General features: G+C 37.8%; 1 protein-coding gene across 4 annotated transcripts in view; it reads left to right on the plus strand.

The window, feature by feature from the left end:
• INTS9 (integrator complex subunit 9) overlaps positions 1-15,437 on the plus strand; it is a 123,439-nt gene that overhangs the window by 100,947 nt on the left and 7,055 nt on the right. For all 4 annotated transcript variants that reach the window (XR_012473267.1, XM_074209191.1, XM_074209189.1 and 1 more), the window contains 2 exons: positions 4,681-4,848; positions 14,960-15,058. Coding sequence is in view for 3 of the 4 variants with exons in the window: in XM_074209191.1 (XP_074065292.1) it covers positions 4,681-4,848; positions 14,960-15,058 (267 nt within the window). In the remaining variant the exon portion in view is untranslated. The remainder of the gene's footprint in view (positions 1-4,680; positions 4,849-14,959; positions 15,059-15,437) is intronic.

The following is a 15,437-nucleotide window of genomic DNA, read 5'->3' on the forward strand; positions in this document are numbered from 1 at the left end:
CAATTGGCTTGTGTATTATAAGAGAAAGTCTAGAGTTCTAGATTGTTAAGAGTTCTCAACTTCATGTCAAATTTGGTTAGATATTAAAGAAACAATTGTTGATTACAGGATTTACTGGCTGTAGGGAGATTTGTGTTTTCGTTTTCCTTTGGACTAAAAGATTATAATTCTTTAATATCTTCATTAGTTTGTAAAATATTTATGTTTTAATAAGTTAATTTTTTGAAGCATTTTTGTATTAAAGAATTGAAATTTGGTATTTGAATGTCCCAAGAGATATTTTACTGCATGTTATATGACTGTAGCACCACCTAGTGGTAGAGAATCTATTGTAAAGCTGCCACCATCAGGGAGAACCCAGATGCCAAGCATGCAGCATAGTCACAGTTCAGGCTAATCATGTGACAGCTAATGCAAAGTGATAATGAAAGAATTAAAATTACTTTTTTTCCCTCAAGGCCTTTAAAAAGTCTAACTGAGTATAGGAGGGAGTTCCAGGAACATAATAAGAATGACTCAAGAAGGGGTTGCTAGGTGGTGAAGTGGATGTAACACCAGCAGGCACCTGGAGTCAGGAGGACCTGAGTTCAAATCCATCCTCAGACACTTAATAATTACCTAGCTATGTGACCTTGGGTAAGTCACTTAACCTCAATGCCTGGCCAAAAAAAAGATGACTTAAGAATATTTTCAGGGGATGGAACCAAGATGGCAGCATGAAGGGAGGAATTTCCAGAAACTCATTCCCCAAAAAACTACAAAAGCTGTCAAATTATGACTCTAACCAAAATTTAGAGGAGCAGAACCCACAGAAAGATTGAGTGATAGAATGTCCCTGTCCAAGACAACTTAGATGATGCCAGGAAAGGTCTGTTTCACTGGGACCAGGAATTTGAAGGAGCCACAGTACAGCTGTGCTGGAGCAAACCAGTTCCAGCCTTCCAGGAACAACCCAGTGAGGTGCCTAGGGGCACCTGGGTCTGTGGCAGTTTCTAGATCTCTTGCCCCAGAGATCACTTGGGACAGCCTGAAGGGGTGGAGAGAGAACTCTGCTCACCAGAGGTGAGTGTGGAGCAGAGTGTGGGCCTCAGAACAGCCATGTGGTAAGAACTTGTAGCAGGAATCAGGGAAGCCACCCAGCACTTCCAGATCTCCCAGCCCATAGATAGTAAGGGGGTCAGAGGAGACTGCAGAGGTCCCTCTGCTCTCCCTAGGACAAGACTGTTGTTGGCCCACACTCCTGGGCCCCATACTACCATAGCCAAGCAGAGACCCTCCTCCCAGCTCCAGGACAGAGGGGAGGGCCTGTGGTCATCCACATACCAGAGCACAGGCAAGAGAGCAGTCAGAGTCTTTCATAAGACCTGGGAGGAATTAAGGTCCCTGTGAGTTGTCACCAAAGCCTTGGAAGTGCGGTAAATGCATCATGGGCTAAAGAAATGAGTAAACAGAAAAAGAAGAATCCAACCTTAGAAAATTACTTTAGTCCCATGGAGGATCAAAATACATACTCAGAAGATAGCAAAGTTGAAGCTTTATATCCAAAAACCTCAAAGAGAAATAGAAAATGGGCTCAGGCTATGACAATAGGGGGCTCCCAGATGGTAACCAAGGTCTGAATATGAACAAAGCACCAGAGTCCTGTCCCAGGACCAGAGGAGAGACCTCAACAGTCTCCCCTTTAACTTCAAAAAAGACTTTGAAAAGCAATTAAAGGAGGTAGAGAAAAAATTGGGAGGAGAAATGAGAACAATGCAGATAAATCATGAGAACCAAGTCAGCAACGATGCAGATAAATCATGAGAACCAAGTCAGCAGCTTGGTGAAAGAAATACAAAAAAATACTGAAGAAAATAAAATGTTAAAAACCAGTTTAGGCCAAATGGAAAAAGCAACACAAAAGGCAGATGAGAAGAATGCCTTAAAAAGCAGAATTGGTCAGCCAGAAAAGTAGATAAAAAAGCTCTCTGAAGAAAATAACTCCTTCAAATGCAGAATGGAGCTAAAGGAAGCTGATGACTTCAAAAGAAATCGGGAAAAATAAAACTTCCAAAAAGAACCCAAAATTAGAAGAAAATGTGAAATAATTCATTGGAAAAACAACCGACCTTGAAAATAGATCCCGCAGAGATAATTTAAAAATTATTGTGTTACCTGAAAACCATGACCAGGAAAAGAGACTAGACTTCATTTTTCAATAAATAATACAGCAAAATTGTCCTGAGATCCTAGAAGCAGAGGGTAAAATAGAAATTGAGGAAATTCACCAATCACCTCCTTAAAGAGATCCCAAAAGAAAAACTCCCAGGAATATTATAGCAAAATTCCAAAACTCCTGAATCAAAGGAAAAATACTAAAAAAGCTGCTAGAAAGAAGCAGTTCAACTACCATGGCTCTATAATTAGGATTATACAGGATCTGGCAGCATCTATATTAAGGGCTTATAGGGCTTGGAATATGATGGTTCCAGAATGCTAAAGATCTTGGTATATAACCAAGAATCAACCACCCAGCAAACCTGAACATCTTGTTTCAGGTGAAAAGATGGACGTTCAATGAAACCAGAGACTTTTCATATTGAAAAGGTGAACAGAAAGTTTGATCTCCAAATATGGGACTCTGGTGAACTATAGAGGGAGTTGAAGAGAGGGACTAACTATGAGGAACTTAATGATATTGAACTGTTTGTATTCCTGCACGGGAAGAAGATACTGATAACTCATAGGAACTTTCTCATTTATAAGAGCAGTTTGAAGGAGCATATATAGACAAGATACAGGAAAGAGCTGAATATAATATAGTAAAAAGATGGAGTCAGTGGGTGAGAAAGGAATGTACTGGGAGGAAGGGAAAGGAGAGGAGGAAGGGGCTAAATAGTCAAGCATCTTCTCCGGTGGACATAGGATAAAGAAGGCAATTCATCCCAGAGACAAGAGCCATTGGAATGTGAAAACAGACTAAAGTACACTTTTCTTTCTCTCACTGTTCTTGAGGTTGCTCATCTTTTTGGGGGGAATGGGGTTTATGTTCACTCTCACAACAAGATTATTGTAATAAAATAAACCAAAAAAAGCATTAAAAAAGAATATTTGCAAAACATAAATAAATTCAAATAATACAGTATTTCAGCTTACTGATGTTAGAGAATGAGATGTGGGTCCGTGGCAGATTTTGAACAATATACACTCTCTGTGGTATCTTCTTGATTTCGTGCCATTTCCTTCTTTGCCAAGAAGCATTTCCCCCACTTTACCTGTTTTTCTTAATTCTTATCACTAGTGTTCTTTTCTTCATTGCCTCCTTTGCCTACTTGTTTGCATACTGTCTTTATCTCTCCCTAGGGAAGTTGCAGTCCCTAGGGATTGTCTGTGCCTCCAAGGTATGTTTCAGTGCAAGCTATTTAGGAGTAGTAAGTGATAAGAGATGTTGTATCTTACAATTCAAATTGTACATGAGTATTGATAAGTGATTGTTTCAGTAGGGTTTATTTATTAGGAAAAATTTAATGGAGGAAATTTGCTGAGAGCAGGAATTCTTAACCTTTTTTGACATGGATTTCTTGGTGAAGACTGAATCCCTTCTCAGAATTATGTTTTTAAATGCATACAACATAAAAGGTCCCAAAGAAAACTATTTGCATTGAAATAAAAATACACATTTTTTTTCAAGTTTATGGAATCAAGTTCATTAAAGTTCTTGAATCCCCCTGCAACCTTACAGCTGATTTAGATTCTGATTTTCAGGGATGGAATGGTAACCAGGATAGAAATAGGTGAAGCTTTTAGGTAAAGGGGATAGCATGTGTAAGGGCAGAGTGGTAGAAATAAGCAAGGAGCAAGGGAGCACATTTGCAAGGAAGGAACAGAAACTACATTTTAAAAAGTAACAAAAATTGGATTTGATATTAGAATGTAGTTGATAGCCTTGAAAGTCAAGCATAGGATTTTAAATCTGATACATTCAGCAATAGAGCCATCACATAAGTTGTTGAGCAGGCAAATTATATGTTGAAAAATAAAATTATTCTAACTGCCAAGTGGATTTAAGAAAGGAAAAAGAAATGGGAAATTACCAACATAGTATGTGAGAGAAAAAGCTCAGGTTAAAGCTTTTGCAGTATTTGTTAAGTGAATAGGCAACCTTAGAGACTGGTAAAGGTCTCAGTGAGAGTTCAGAGTAATCCAGTCTCATGAATATCAATTAAAGTGCCTACAATGTATGAGGTGCAGTTTTAGGAGCAGGAGAGAGACTAAGGCAGAAAAAAAAATGCTCTAGCTTCAAAGAGCCTACATTTGACTCGGGGGAGGGGGTTCAGTCTGTAAATAGAACATAGATTCTTCAATTAGAGATCATTTCATCCAACCCCCTCATTTTGCAGATGAGGAAACTGAGGCCAGAGAGGAGAAGGGACTCATCCAAGGTCACACAGGTAGTAAGTAGCAGAGCCAGTATCCAAATTCAGGTCTTCTGACTCCATTCCATTGTCCTTATTAGATTAGATGATGGGGGGATGGAGGAGAAGAAGCCACAAATGACACCAGTTGTACCAGCCTGAGTACCCAAAAGAGTGAAAATGGGGAACAGAATGGGTCATTGCTGACCACACTGTTGAGAGCTCATTGACTCAGACATAGTGTTTTCCTTTTCTGTTCCCTGACTGTCCTTTGCTGCCTCTCCAGCCTCTCCATGTGGTGTGTCCTGAGCAATATACCCAGCCTCCCCCTGCCCAGTCCCATCGTATGGACCTGATGATTGATTGCCAGCCGCCTGCAATGTCTTACCGTCGTGCAGAGGTGCTTGCCCTACCCTTTAAACGCCGCTATGAAAAGATTGAAATCATGCCTGAGGTGAGCCACTTTACTTAAGATCTCAGAAATCATAGCTTTCTTGCTCAGTTGATTCTGTTGAAACAAAATGGCCATAAGCAACTTTCCTTTTGATCAAATCCAAAGTGGGGGGGGGGGGGATTTTGTTTCCCACGTCCTTAAATTTCTCGAACTGTGAAGTACTAATCATTTAAATGGTACTGTTGTTCATAGGAATATTTCCATCATTGTGATTCAGCAAACCAGAGCAGAGCCTTGGAAATGCTTATTCTCATCTTGCTCATGCCATTTAACTTCTAAAATAGCTGGGATTTAGTTGATAGTATATTATTTTCTTATTTTATGGAAATAACATTTCATGAATGGTATGATAAATGTGAAATGAATGATAAAAGTGATCACAAAACATTCTAGAAGCTGATATAGATCTGGGTGATCTTTATATTGTTACTATTGATGATGCCTTACTTTTGTATTGTTTTGAAGGCTTTGTATCTTCATGTCTACTGTGTCATCCTCCAGTGTAAACCCAAAGTGATATGTAGGGCAGAGATTTTTAGATCTGCACGCGATCTTACCTCTGATAAAGTAGTAGAACAAGGACTAAACAACACAACTCTTAACTCCAGCCAACTCCAAGATGCTTTCCAAATCAATCCAATAAATATTTAAGTGCCAATTATGGGCTATATAGAGACAAAAACAGAGAAGTCGCTAAGCTCAAGGAATTTACATATACAGATACACAACTACAGGATAATTTGAAAAAGGAAGAAACACTAAAATTAAATTCACTTAGGATAAGGTACCAGAACTGAACCTAAGATTCTTGGAGAAAAGTTCATTCCAAGGTTGGGAAAAGGCAGAGGACAATTGTAGAAAGGAGAATTCAAGTGAATTGTTCTTTAGCTCTAATGAGCAGAAACCTTTAAGAAAGTCAACTGTCTGTCTGCTAATACATTCTACAGCATTGAGTGAGATGAGGCATTTTGCTTTAAAAAAAAAAAATAGTCCCCTCTCCTATATTTCCACTTGCATTACATTTAAGCTCTCTAAATCAGCATGCGTTTTAAGTCATAATGCTGACTGAGGATATAAAAGGAACACTGGGGGGGCGGGGGGGCAGGAAAGCCCCTACCCTAAAGGAGGTTTCATTCTACTCACAGATAAAACATGCAAGGATGTTAAGATCACATGAGAGATGGGGAAGCACTAACAGACAGAGGAATCAGGAAGGACTTGACATAGCATGTAAAACCTGAACTGAGCCTGGAATGAGATTAAGCAATCAAAATGTAGAGAAAGTCAGTCCATGCATAGGGACTGTCACATCACTGATTTGTATTAAGCTTATAGGCCACTCAAACCAGGGAGCTTTTTCAGAGAAACTTACCTGTACCTCCTCATCCTTGTATCCATATCATCAACTTAGTTTTAACCATTTGACCCTGTGGAATTTAATCAATTCCAACATCCAGTGCTGTTTCCTGTCATTGCCTTCCCTCCCAGCCGCCCCCACCTACCTTCATTTGCAAATTTAATGAGCATGCCATCCATGCCTAAATCCAAGTGATTGACAAAAATGTTGAGTAGTGCAAAGCCAAGGATAATATCCCTAGAGTAGATCTCACCAGGTGCTTCTTGCCAAGAGATATTGATCCCAAAATTTTGGTTAGACTTGAGCAGCCTAGTCCATGCCAAATATATTACAAGTTAGCCAGCCCCTGCTTTGGGAAGCTTCAGTGAACCTCTGGCCCTGGATGGTAGGAGGATGCCATTCATACCTTTATTCAAATCATTGGAAAAAGTAGAGCTCCTTAGAGACCTCCCACCATATTGACAACGAAAAATCAATAACTGGCCATACAGCCAGTTCTGAATCTATCTAAACTATATTTTCTAATCCACAGCACTTATCTGTTATCTGTATCCAGAGCATTCCCTCATCTATTAGTTTAGTAATCCTGTCAAAAAAGGAAATGAGGCTAATCTGGAATAACCTCTTCTTGATGATTCCATGTTGTTTATATATAATCTTTCTCTTTCTAAAAGTTAACCAAACATTTCTTTAATGATCCATTCTAGAATTTTCCCAGGAATAAAACTCAATCACATGAGATTTTTTTTCCCTTTTGGAAAATTAATAGATTTTCTTTTCTCCAGTCTTGGAATACCTCTCCAATTTTCCATTTTTTTTTTCCTATATGTTGATCAGTTTTGCTTAATTGTTTTCTCTTTTTTTTAAAAAAAAATTCTTATAAGGGATGGCTGTCTGAGAGCAGAGGAAGAGGGATATGGGGGAAAATATCAGTAATATAAAAGCAAAATCAACAGAAATTCATTTTTTAAAAAATGTTAAAACATTACTGAGAATAGTTCATCTCTCATTTGCCTATTCTCTTAGTACTTGAGGATATAAGTCATCTGGTGCTCTCTTACAAGATCCTCAATTACCTTGAATATTATCCCCTTGTTAGTCATTTTTATTCTCCTATTTCTGTGTGCAAAGGTCTTTCAATTTTGTAAAGAAAAGGAGCAAATTAAGATTTAGGCCACTCTTCCTTCCTTCCATTGTCAGTTGTCATTGTCCCATCCACCCAAAGTAAAAGTTCTTTCCTTTCTTGAATCCTCCCTTTTCTCTCAATAGAAATTTTGTTTGTTGTCCTTTGTTCTCCTCAGAAAACTCAGCTAATTCTTACACTGTTTGTACAGGACCATATCATTCTCCATTTCTTGCCTTTGCTTCCATATTCTGCACGTTTCTTCAGAAAATCTGAGTGTGCTGGTGCATCAACTTTGATTTCTTTATAGACATATATGTGTGTGTGGATATATTTTGATATATATTCATCTTGTTTTTCTTTGTCTTTATAATTTCATTCTTACCTATTTTCTGTCCTTTCTGAACTAACTTCTTCTATAGCATCTTTCCTATCTTTATTTCATTTTATTTGGTTCATCTATCTTTTATCTGTCATAAATTCCAGGAAGAAACTTCAGGATTACCACAATTTCCAGCCAAATGACCAGTTCTTCCCATTAGTGAGAATTAGATCCAGAACAGAATTTCCCCATGTGGTTCCTCCATCTTTTGAAGGATGAAACTATCAATTAAGTAATATAAAGAAATTACCCTAGTTTGTTTTTGGCAAAAAAGAGAGCTCTGACAGAAAATTGAATAATTGAAGCCTTCTAACACTGTACCATGTATCTCATGCCTTTGTGCCAGGATCATGATGTGTTTCTTCCTTCTGTCCAGGTGTTGTATGGTTTATTCCAAAATCATTCTTTCTCCTTCTGCTGATATTCACCCAAATACTGTTTTTCCCCTCTGGTTCCTGGTTCCTTATATGAGGATGTCACCTTAATAAACATTGCTACACCATCCTATCTTTAGCTATCCTGTTTCTTTTGAAAAAAATTGTGCTGTCACAGCCAGGCTTCAGCTATGGGTTTAATCCAAACAAATCTTAATAATACCCAAATTAAATTCGCTCCCACAGTTTTGAGATGTCTACTTCTTCTTGTTTTGTACCTAAAGGTTAGGCACCTATGTGTAGATAATTTTAGAGGATAGGTTTAGGGAAAAGCAGTGGCTCTTAACCACGACAGATCAGCAACCAGGTCCTGGGTTCAACCAAGCTCAGCCTGCCAGACTTGAAGCCTCCAACTGAAGTGCAGAGGACAAATTGCAAACCCAGAATACCATGCCTAGGCAGAGCAACCCCAACACAGTGGGGAAGATGCTAGCATCTAAAGCCCCAGCACAGAAAATTAGCGAACAGTCAGGCACTAGCCCTCCAGTACAGGAAGTCTGCAACAGTGCCCTCCATGACCCAGGAGCAGAGTACAATTTTAAAAACCATGAACTAGGCTAAAAAAATGAATAAGAAACCATAAAAAACCCTGACCAAAGAAAGGTACTATAGTGACCACACCACCATCTCAGAAGAGGATATTGGAAAAAGACTATATGTGAGGCCCCAGAGGGGAATATAAAGTGATCCTAAACTAAAAAAAAAAAAAACATCTTGGAAGAACTCAAAAAAGAATTTTTAAAATCAAGTAGAAAAAAACGCAAAAAGAAATGAGAGGTATGCAAGAGAGAGTCAATAGCTTAGAAAAGGAAATACAGAAATTGCCCGAAGAAAATAACTCCACTAAAAATAGAATTGGCCAGGATCCAGGTGGCTCAGTGGGTAGAGTACTGGCCCTGGAGTTAGTTCAGCCTTAGTTCCAATCTGACTTCAGACACTTAAAAATTATGTATGTGTGTGACCTTGGACAAGTCACAACCCCCCCCCCCCCCAAAAAAAAATAGTATTGAACTAAAAGAAAAAGCAGCGGTTTCAGAAATGCAGTTGGGCAAAGGGAAATTGAGACGCCAAAGCTAACTGAAGAAAATAATTCCTTAAAAATTAGAATTGGGTAAGTAGAATACAATATCAAGAATCAATCAGGAGCAGCTAGGTGACACAGTGGATAGAGTACCAGCCCTGGAGTCAGGAGGACCTGAGTCCAAATCTGGCCTCAGACACTTCCTAATTACCTAGCTGTGTGACCTTGGGCAAGTTACTTAACCCCACTGTCTTAAAAAAAATTTTTAAATACAATGTAAAAGAATAAGACAAAATAAAAAAATAAGTAAGATACTTAATTGGAAAAACACCTGACCTGTTAAATAGCTCCAGGAGAGATAATTTAATAATTATTGGACTACCCAAAAAGCTGGAGTCAAGAGGACCTAGCCTCTGACAATAATTACCTACTTGTGTGACCTTGGGCAAGTCACTTAACCCAATTGCCTTGCAAAAAAAAAAAAGAAATTGTCAAGTAAAACTGCCCTAATATCCTAGAACTAGAGGTTAAAATAGTAACTGAAAGAATACAATAACAGAAAGAATATCCTCCTGAAAGGGATCCCAAAATGGAAAGGCCAAAGAACATTGTCACCAGATTTCAGAAATATCAGATCAAGGAGAACATACCACAGGCAACTAGAAAAAAGCAATTCAATTATCAGGAAGCCACAATCAGGATTACAACAGGACTTGACAACTTCAACTTTAAAGGATCAAAGGACCTGGAATATGAGATTCTGGAGGGCAGAGGAACCTTGATTACAAGCAAGAATCAACTACCCTCCAAAATTGAATATACTCTTTCAGGGGAACAGTGAATATTCAATGAACTAGCTAGGGTACCTAATAGATAGATAATGAAGTAATAACAATACTAAACATGTATGTACCAAGTATTTTAGCATCCAAATTCTTAGAGGTGAAACTAAATGAGTTATAGAAGACATAGTCAGCAAAATTATAAGGAACCTCAACCAGCCTCTCTCAGAATTAGATAAATCTAACCACAAGATAAACAAAAACGAAATTAAGGAAGTGAATGGAGAAGATCAAATGGGCATAGAAAGGAGCAAACCCTTTTCTCAGCAGTACATGGAATCTGCACAATATTGGCCATGTATTAGCACTTTAAAACCTCACAATAAAATGCAGAAAGGCAGAAATATTAAATGCATCATTTTGAAATCATGATACAATAAAAATTACATGTAAAAAGGGGCCATGGAAAGAAACTAAAAATTCATTGGAAACTAAATCTTAATTTTAAAGAATGAGTGGATCAAACAACACATCAAAGAAATAATCATTTCTGGCCTTGGGCAAGCTACTTAACACCATTGCCTAGCAAAAAAAAAACCCTAAAAAAAATCATTTCATCCAAAACAATGACAGTAAGGAGACAACATACCAAAATTTGTGGGATTCTGCCAAAGCAGTTCATAGTTCTTTGGGAAATTTTTCTGTTTCTAAAGCTTGCATGAATAAAATAGGGACAGACGAGATCAATGAAATGCTCATTCAATTTAAAAAAAAAAGAACAAATTACATACCAAATTAGAAATTCTGAAAATCAAAAGAGAAATTAGTCCTATTTAAAGTAAGAAAAATATTGAAATAATAAATAAAAACTAAGAGTTGATTTCATGAAAAAAGAAACAAAATAGATAAACCTTTGGTTAAAAAAAAATGAAAACCGAATAACCAGTAACAGAAATGAAAAGGGTAAATTCACTACTAGTGAAGAGGGAAAGTAAAGTGATAATTCAGAAACATTTTACCCAACTGTACTATGAAATCTGACAATCTGAATGAAATAGAAGAATATTTTCTTTTTTGTTGGGTTTTTTTTTGTTTTAGTTTTTTACAAGGCAATGGGGTTAAGTGGGTTGCCCAAGGCCATACAGCAAGGTAATTAGTAAGTGTCTGAGGCTGGATTGGAACTCAGGTACTCCTGACTCCAGGGCCGGTGCTCTATCCACTGCGCCACCTAGCCACCCCAAATATTTTCAAAAAATTAAAATTACCCAGAATAAAACAAAAGGAATAAAATGTTATAATAACCCCATTTCAGAAAAAGAAATTGAATAAATCATCAATAAAATCCCTAAGAAAAAAAATCTCCAAGACCAGATGGATTTACAAATGAATTCTAACAAACATTTAAAGAATGAGTAATCACAATTTATATAAATTATTTGAAAAATAAGTGGAGAAGCTGCCAAATTCCTTTTATGCCAGCAATATGGTGCTGATACCTAAACCAAGAAGAGCCAAAACAAAGAAAATTATAGGCCATTCTTCCAAAAGAGTATTGATGCAAAAATTTTAAATAAAATATTAGAAAAGAGATTACAGCAACTTATCAGTAGAATAATATAATCAGGTAGACTTTATACCAGGAATGCAAAGCTGGATTAATATTAGGAAAATAATCAGCATAATTGACGATATCAACAACAAATCATGATTATCCCAATAGCTGCTGAAAAGGCTTTTGACAATTGGCACCCAATCCTATTAAAAAACACTTGTGAGCATAAGATTCAATGTAGTTTTTCTTAAATTGAGAAACAATGTCTATCTAAAGCATATGTTGATTGCATTATATTAAATGGTGATAAGCTAAGAAGCATTCCCACTAAAATCAGAGGTGAAGCAAGGATGCCCATCATCATTGTTATTCAATATGGTATTAGAGAAGAAAAAGAAATTGAAGGAATTAGATTAGGCAGCAAGGAAACAAAATTCATTCTTTGCAGATGATATCATGGTACATTTAGAGAATTCTAGAAAATCATCTTAAAAACTACTTGGAACAATTAATAAGTTTGTTATAAGAGTAAACATAAACCCTCCCCCTGCAAGAAGATGAGAAACCTAAAGAATAGTGAGAGAGAAGAAAAAATTTTACTTCAGTCTATGTTCAGATTCCAATGGTTCTGTCTCTGAAATGAGTTGCTTTCTTTATCCTAAGTCTACCAGAGAAGTTGCTTCACCATTTTTCCCTCATTTATTCTATATTCTCTCTCTCTCTCTCTCTCTCTCTCTCTCTCTCTCTCTCTCTCTCTCTCTCTCTCTCTCTCTCTCTCTCCCCCCCCCCCCTCCCTCCCTCCCTCCTGTCATTCTGTCCCTGTCCGAAGGTGCCCTTGCCCATAAGCTTCCCTCTCTTCTATCACCTCTTCCCACCCCCTTCCCTCTTTCCATTCCCCTTTATCCCTTTCCTTTCTTCTCATTTTTCTCTAGGGTAAGATAGATTTCATCACCCTATGAAGTGTGTATGTCATTTCCTCCATGAGCCATTTCTGATGAGAATGAAGGCTCATTCATTCCCCCTTGCCTTCCCCCATTCCACTCCATTGAAAAAGCTTTTTCTTGACTCTTATGTGAAATATCTTAGCTCCTTCTTCCTCTCCTTTTCTTCCTCCCAGTACTTTCCTTTGTCACCCCTTGACTCCATCTTTTTACTATATGACACCATTATATTCCACTCCTTCCTATGTCCTGTCTATATATGCTCTTTCTAATAGTCATATCAATATCTTCTTCCCATACAGGTATACAAACAGCTTAATATCATTAAGTTCCTCATAGTTCTATGGTTCACCAGAGTCCTGTATGTGAAGATCAAACTTTCTGTTCAGCTCTGTTTGTTTCAATAGGAAAATTTGAAAGTCCCCTGCTTCACTGAAAGTCCATCTTTTCCCCTTCAGTTTTGCTGGGTGGTTGATTCTCAGTTGTAAACCAAGATCTTTTGCCTTCCAGATTATTATATTCCAATCCCTATGAGCCCTTAATGTTGATGCTACCAGATCCTATATAATCCTGACTATGGAGCCTCAGTAGTGGAATTGTTTGTTTCTGGCAGCTTTTAGTATTTTCTCTTTGACTTGGGAGTTTTGGAATTTGGCTACAACATTCCTGGAAGGTTTTTGGGGGGGATCTCTTTCAGGGGGTGATCAGTGAATTCTCTCAGTTTCTATTTTACCCTCTGCTTCTAGGATCTCAGGACAATTTTGCTGTATTACTTCTTGGAAAATGAAGTCCAGGCTCTTTTCTTGGTTGTGGTTTTCAGGTAGCCAAATAATTTTTAAATTATTTCTTCTGGATCTGTTTTCAAGGTCAATTTTTCCAATGAGCTATTTCACATTTTTTTCTAATTTTTGGCTTTTTTTGGAAGTTTTATTTCTTCCTGATTTCTTGCAAAGTCATCAGCTTCCTTTTAGTTCCATTCTGCATTTGAAGGAGTTATTTTCTTCAGAGACTTTTTTTTAAATCTCCTTTTCCAGCTGTCCAATTCTGCTTTTTAAGGCATTCTTCTCCTCATTTGGCTTTTGTTTGCTTTTTCCATGTGGCCTAAACTGGTTTTTAACATTTTATTTTCTTCAGTATTTTTTTGTATTTCTTTCACCAAGCTGCTGATTTTGGTTTTCATGATTTATCCATATCATTCTCATTTCTCCACCCAATTTTTCCTCTACCTCCCTTAATTTCTTTTCAAAGTCTTTTTTTCAGCTCATCCATAGTCTGAGCCCATTTTCTATTTCTCTTGGAGGTTTTGGATAACAGAAGCTTCAATTTTGTCATCTTCTGAATCTTCCATGGGACCAAAGTAATTTTCTATGGTCAGAGTCTTCTTTTTCTGTTGTTTCTTCATTTCCTCAGCCCAAAACTAATTTACAGCACTTCCAAGGCTTTGGGGGTTTTGGGGGAGTACACCCCACTCAGACCTTTATTCCTCCAAGGTCTTATGCTCTCTTGCCTGTGCTTTGATATGTAGATGACCACAAGTGTTCCCCTCTGCCCTGGAGCTGTGAGGAGGGTCCCTGCTATCTTAGTATGGAAGGCCAAACTGCAACCTGGATCTGAGTGTGGGCAAACAGCAGAGTCCTGCCCCAGGGAGAGCAGAAAGATTTCTGGAGTCTCCCCTGATCCCATTACCATCTGTGGGCTTTACTCTGGGGGTGCAGGCTGGTTTCCCCCAATTCTTGCTGCAGGTTCTGCAGCTGGTACTCCTCACTCCACCTGAGAACTGTGTTTAGTCTGTAAAGTATGTTGAATCAAGGAAAACTACCTCACCAAGATATTGCTTAAAGTCCTCTCCAAAAAGGACCAATTTGGAAAATGTTGCATAAAAAGAAGAGTCAGGTTAAAACAAGATGTTCTCTTCTCCTTCTCTCCTCAGTTAGCTCCCCTTTTCTCCTTCCCCCTTCTCATCCTCATCTCAGTCTTTTATCATTTTTAATGAAATTTTGCTAAGAATCATTCACCTTGTTTTAACTCCCAGGTTTGTTGTGAGATATTTATTAAGCAATTTGCAACCTTAAAAGAAGTATATAAATGCCAGATGTTACAATGATTATTTCTTAGTCCTTTAGGAATCTGGATGATGGTGAAGTCCATGGTGGCTTCTATTGGGGGGGGAAAGTCAGTATTCACAAGGATACTTTTTATAATCATAGTAGCAAAATGGGCATATTCATAGCAAAAAAAAATAATGTATATATATATATATGTATACATATATATATATATATACATATATATGTCCTATCTTTAGGTAGCTGATGGCCCCAAAGCAGGCCAGTCAGCAAGTGCTTGAGGATGAATGTAAAGATGGTACTGAAAATCTGTGGCCCTTACTATACACAGTTTCTGCCCAGAAAGTCAAATGTTAAATCCCACATTGCATTTTAGTTCGTGATCTGGTGAGGGCCCTGTATCTTCCCACATTTGAGAATGATTTCTGACTGAAAACTTTACTATGCTTTTAGCTTGCAGATTCACTGGTGCCCCTGGAGATTAAGCCTGGCATTTCCTTGGCAACTGTTTCTGCTGTGCTGCACACTAAAGATAACAAGCATGTTCTTCAGGTATGGTACGGAAGGCTGGCCCCTTGATAGATGGCTCACTGGTAGAGTGGGGGCAGGGGATGAGAAATCCCTCTGTTCGGGATCCTCATGACCTCTCCACTTCCCTCACCTTTAACTAGCACAATATTCTACCAAGCTTAAAATGAAGAAAGCTCCTAGATGTTTCTCTAACCAACATAATTATGATCTTTGACCATTTGATAAATTATATCTGAAAAAAAAATTAGCTGGATATAAATTTCTTTCCATTTAGATTTTTGGCTACATGCCTATACAAGATGAAAGGGAAAGGAAATTATTCATAGAGAGATTGTGAATTCTCTTGAGTGTCTGTTCATAAGACTTTAAAGAACTCAGAAATTTCTCAAACTTCATTAAA

This window comes from Macrotis lagotis, chromosome 1 (genome assembly GCF_037893015.1).
Source record: "Macrotis lagotis isolate mMagLag1 chromosome 1, bilby.v1.9.chrom.fasta, whole genome shotgun sequence".
Classification (NCBI taxonomy): domain Eukaryota; kingdom Metazoa; phylum Chordata; class Mammalia; order Peramelemorphia; family Peramelidae; genus Macrotis; species Macrotis lagotis.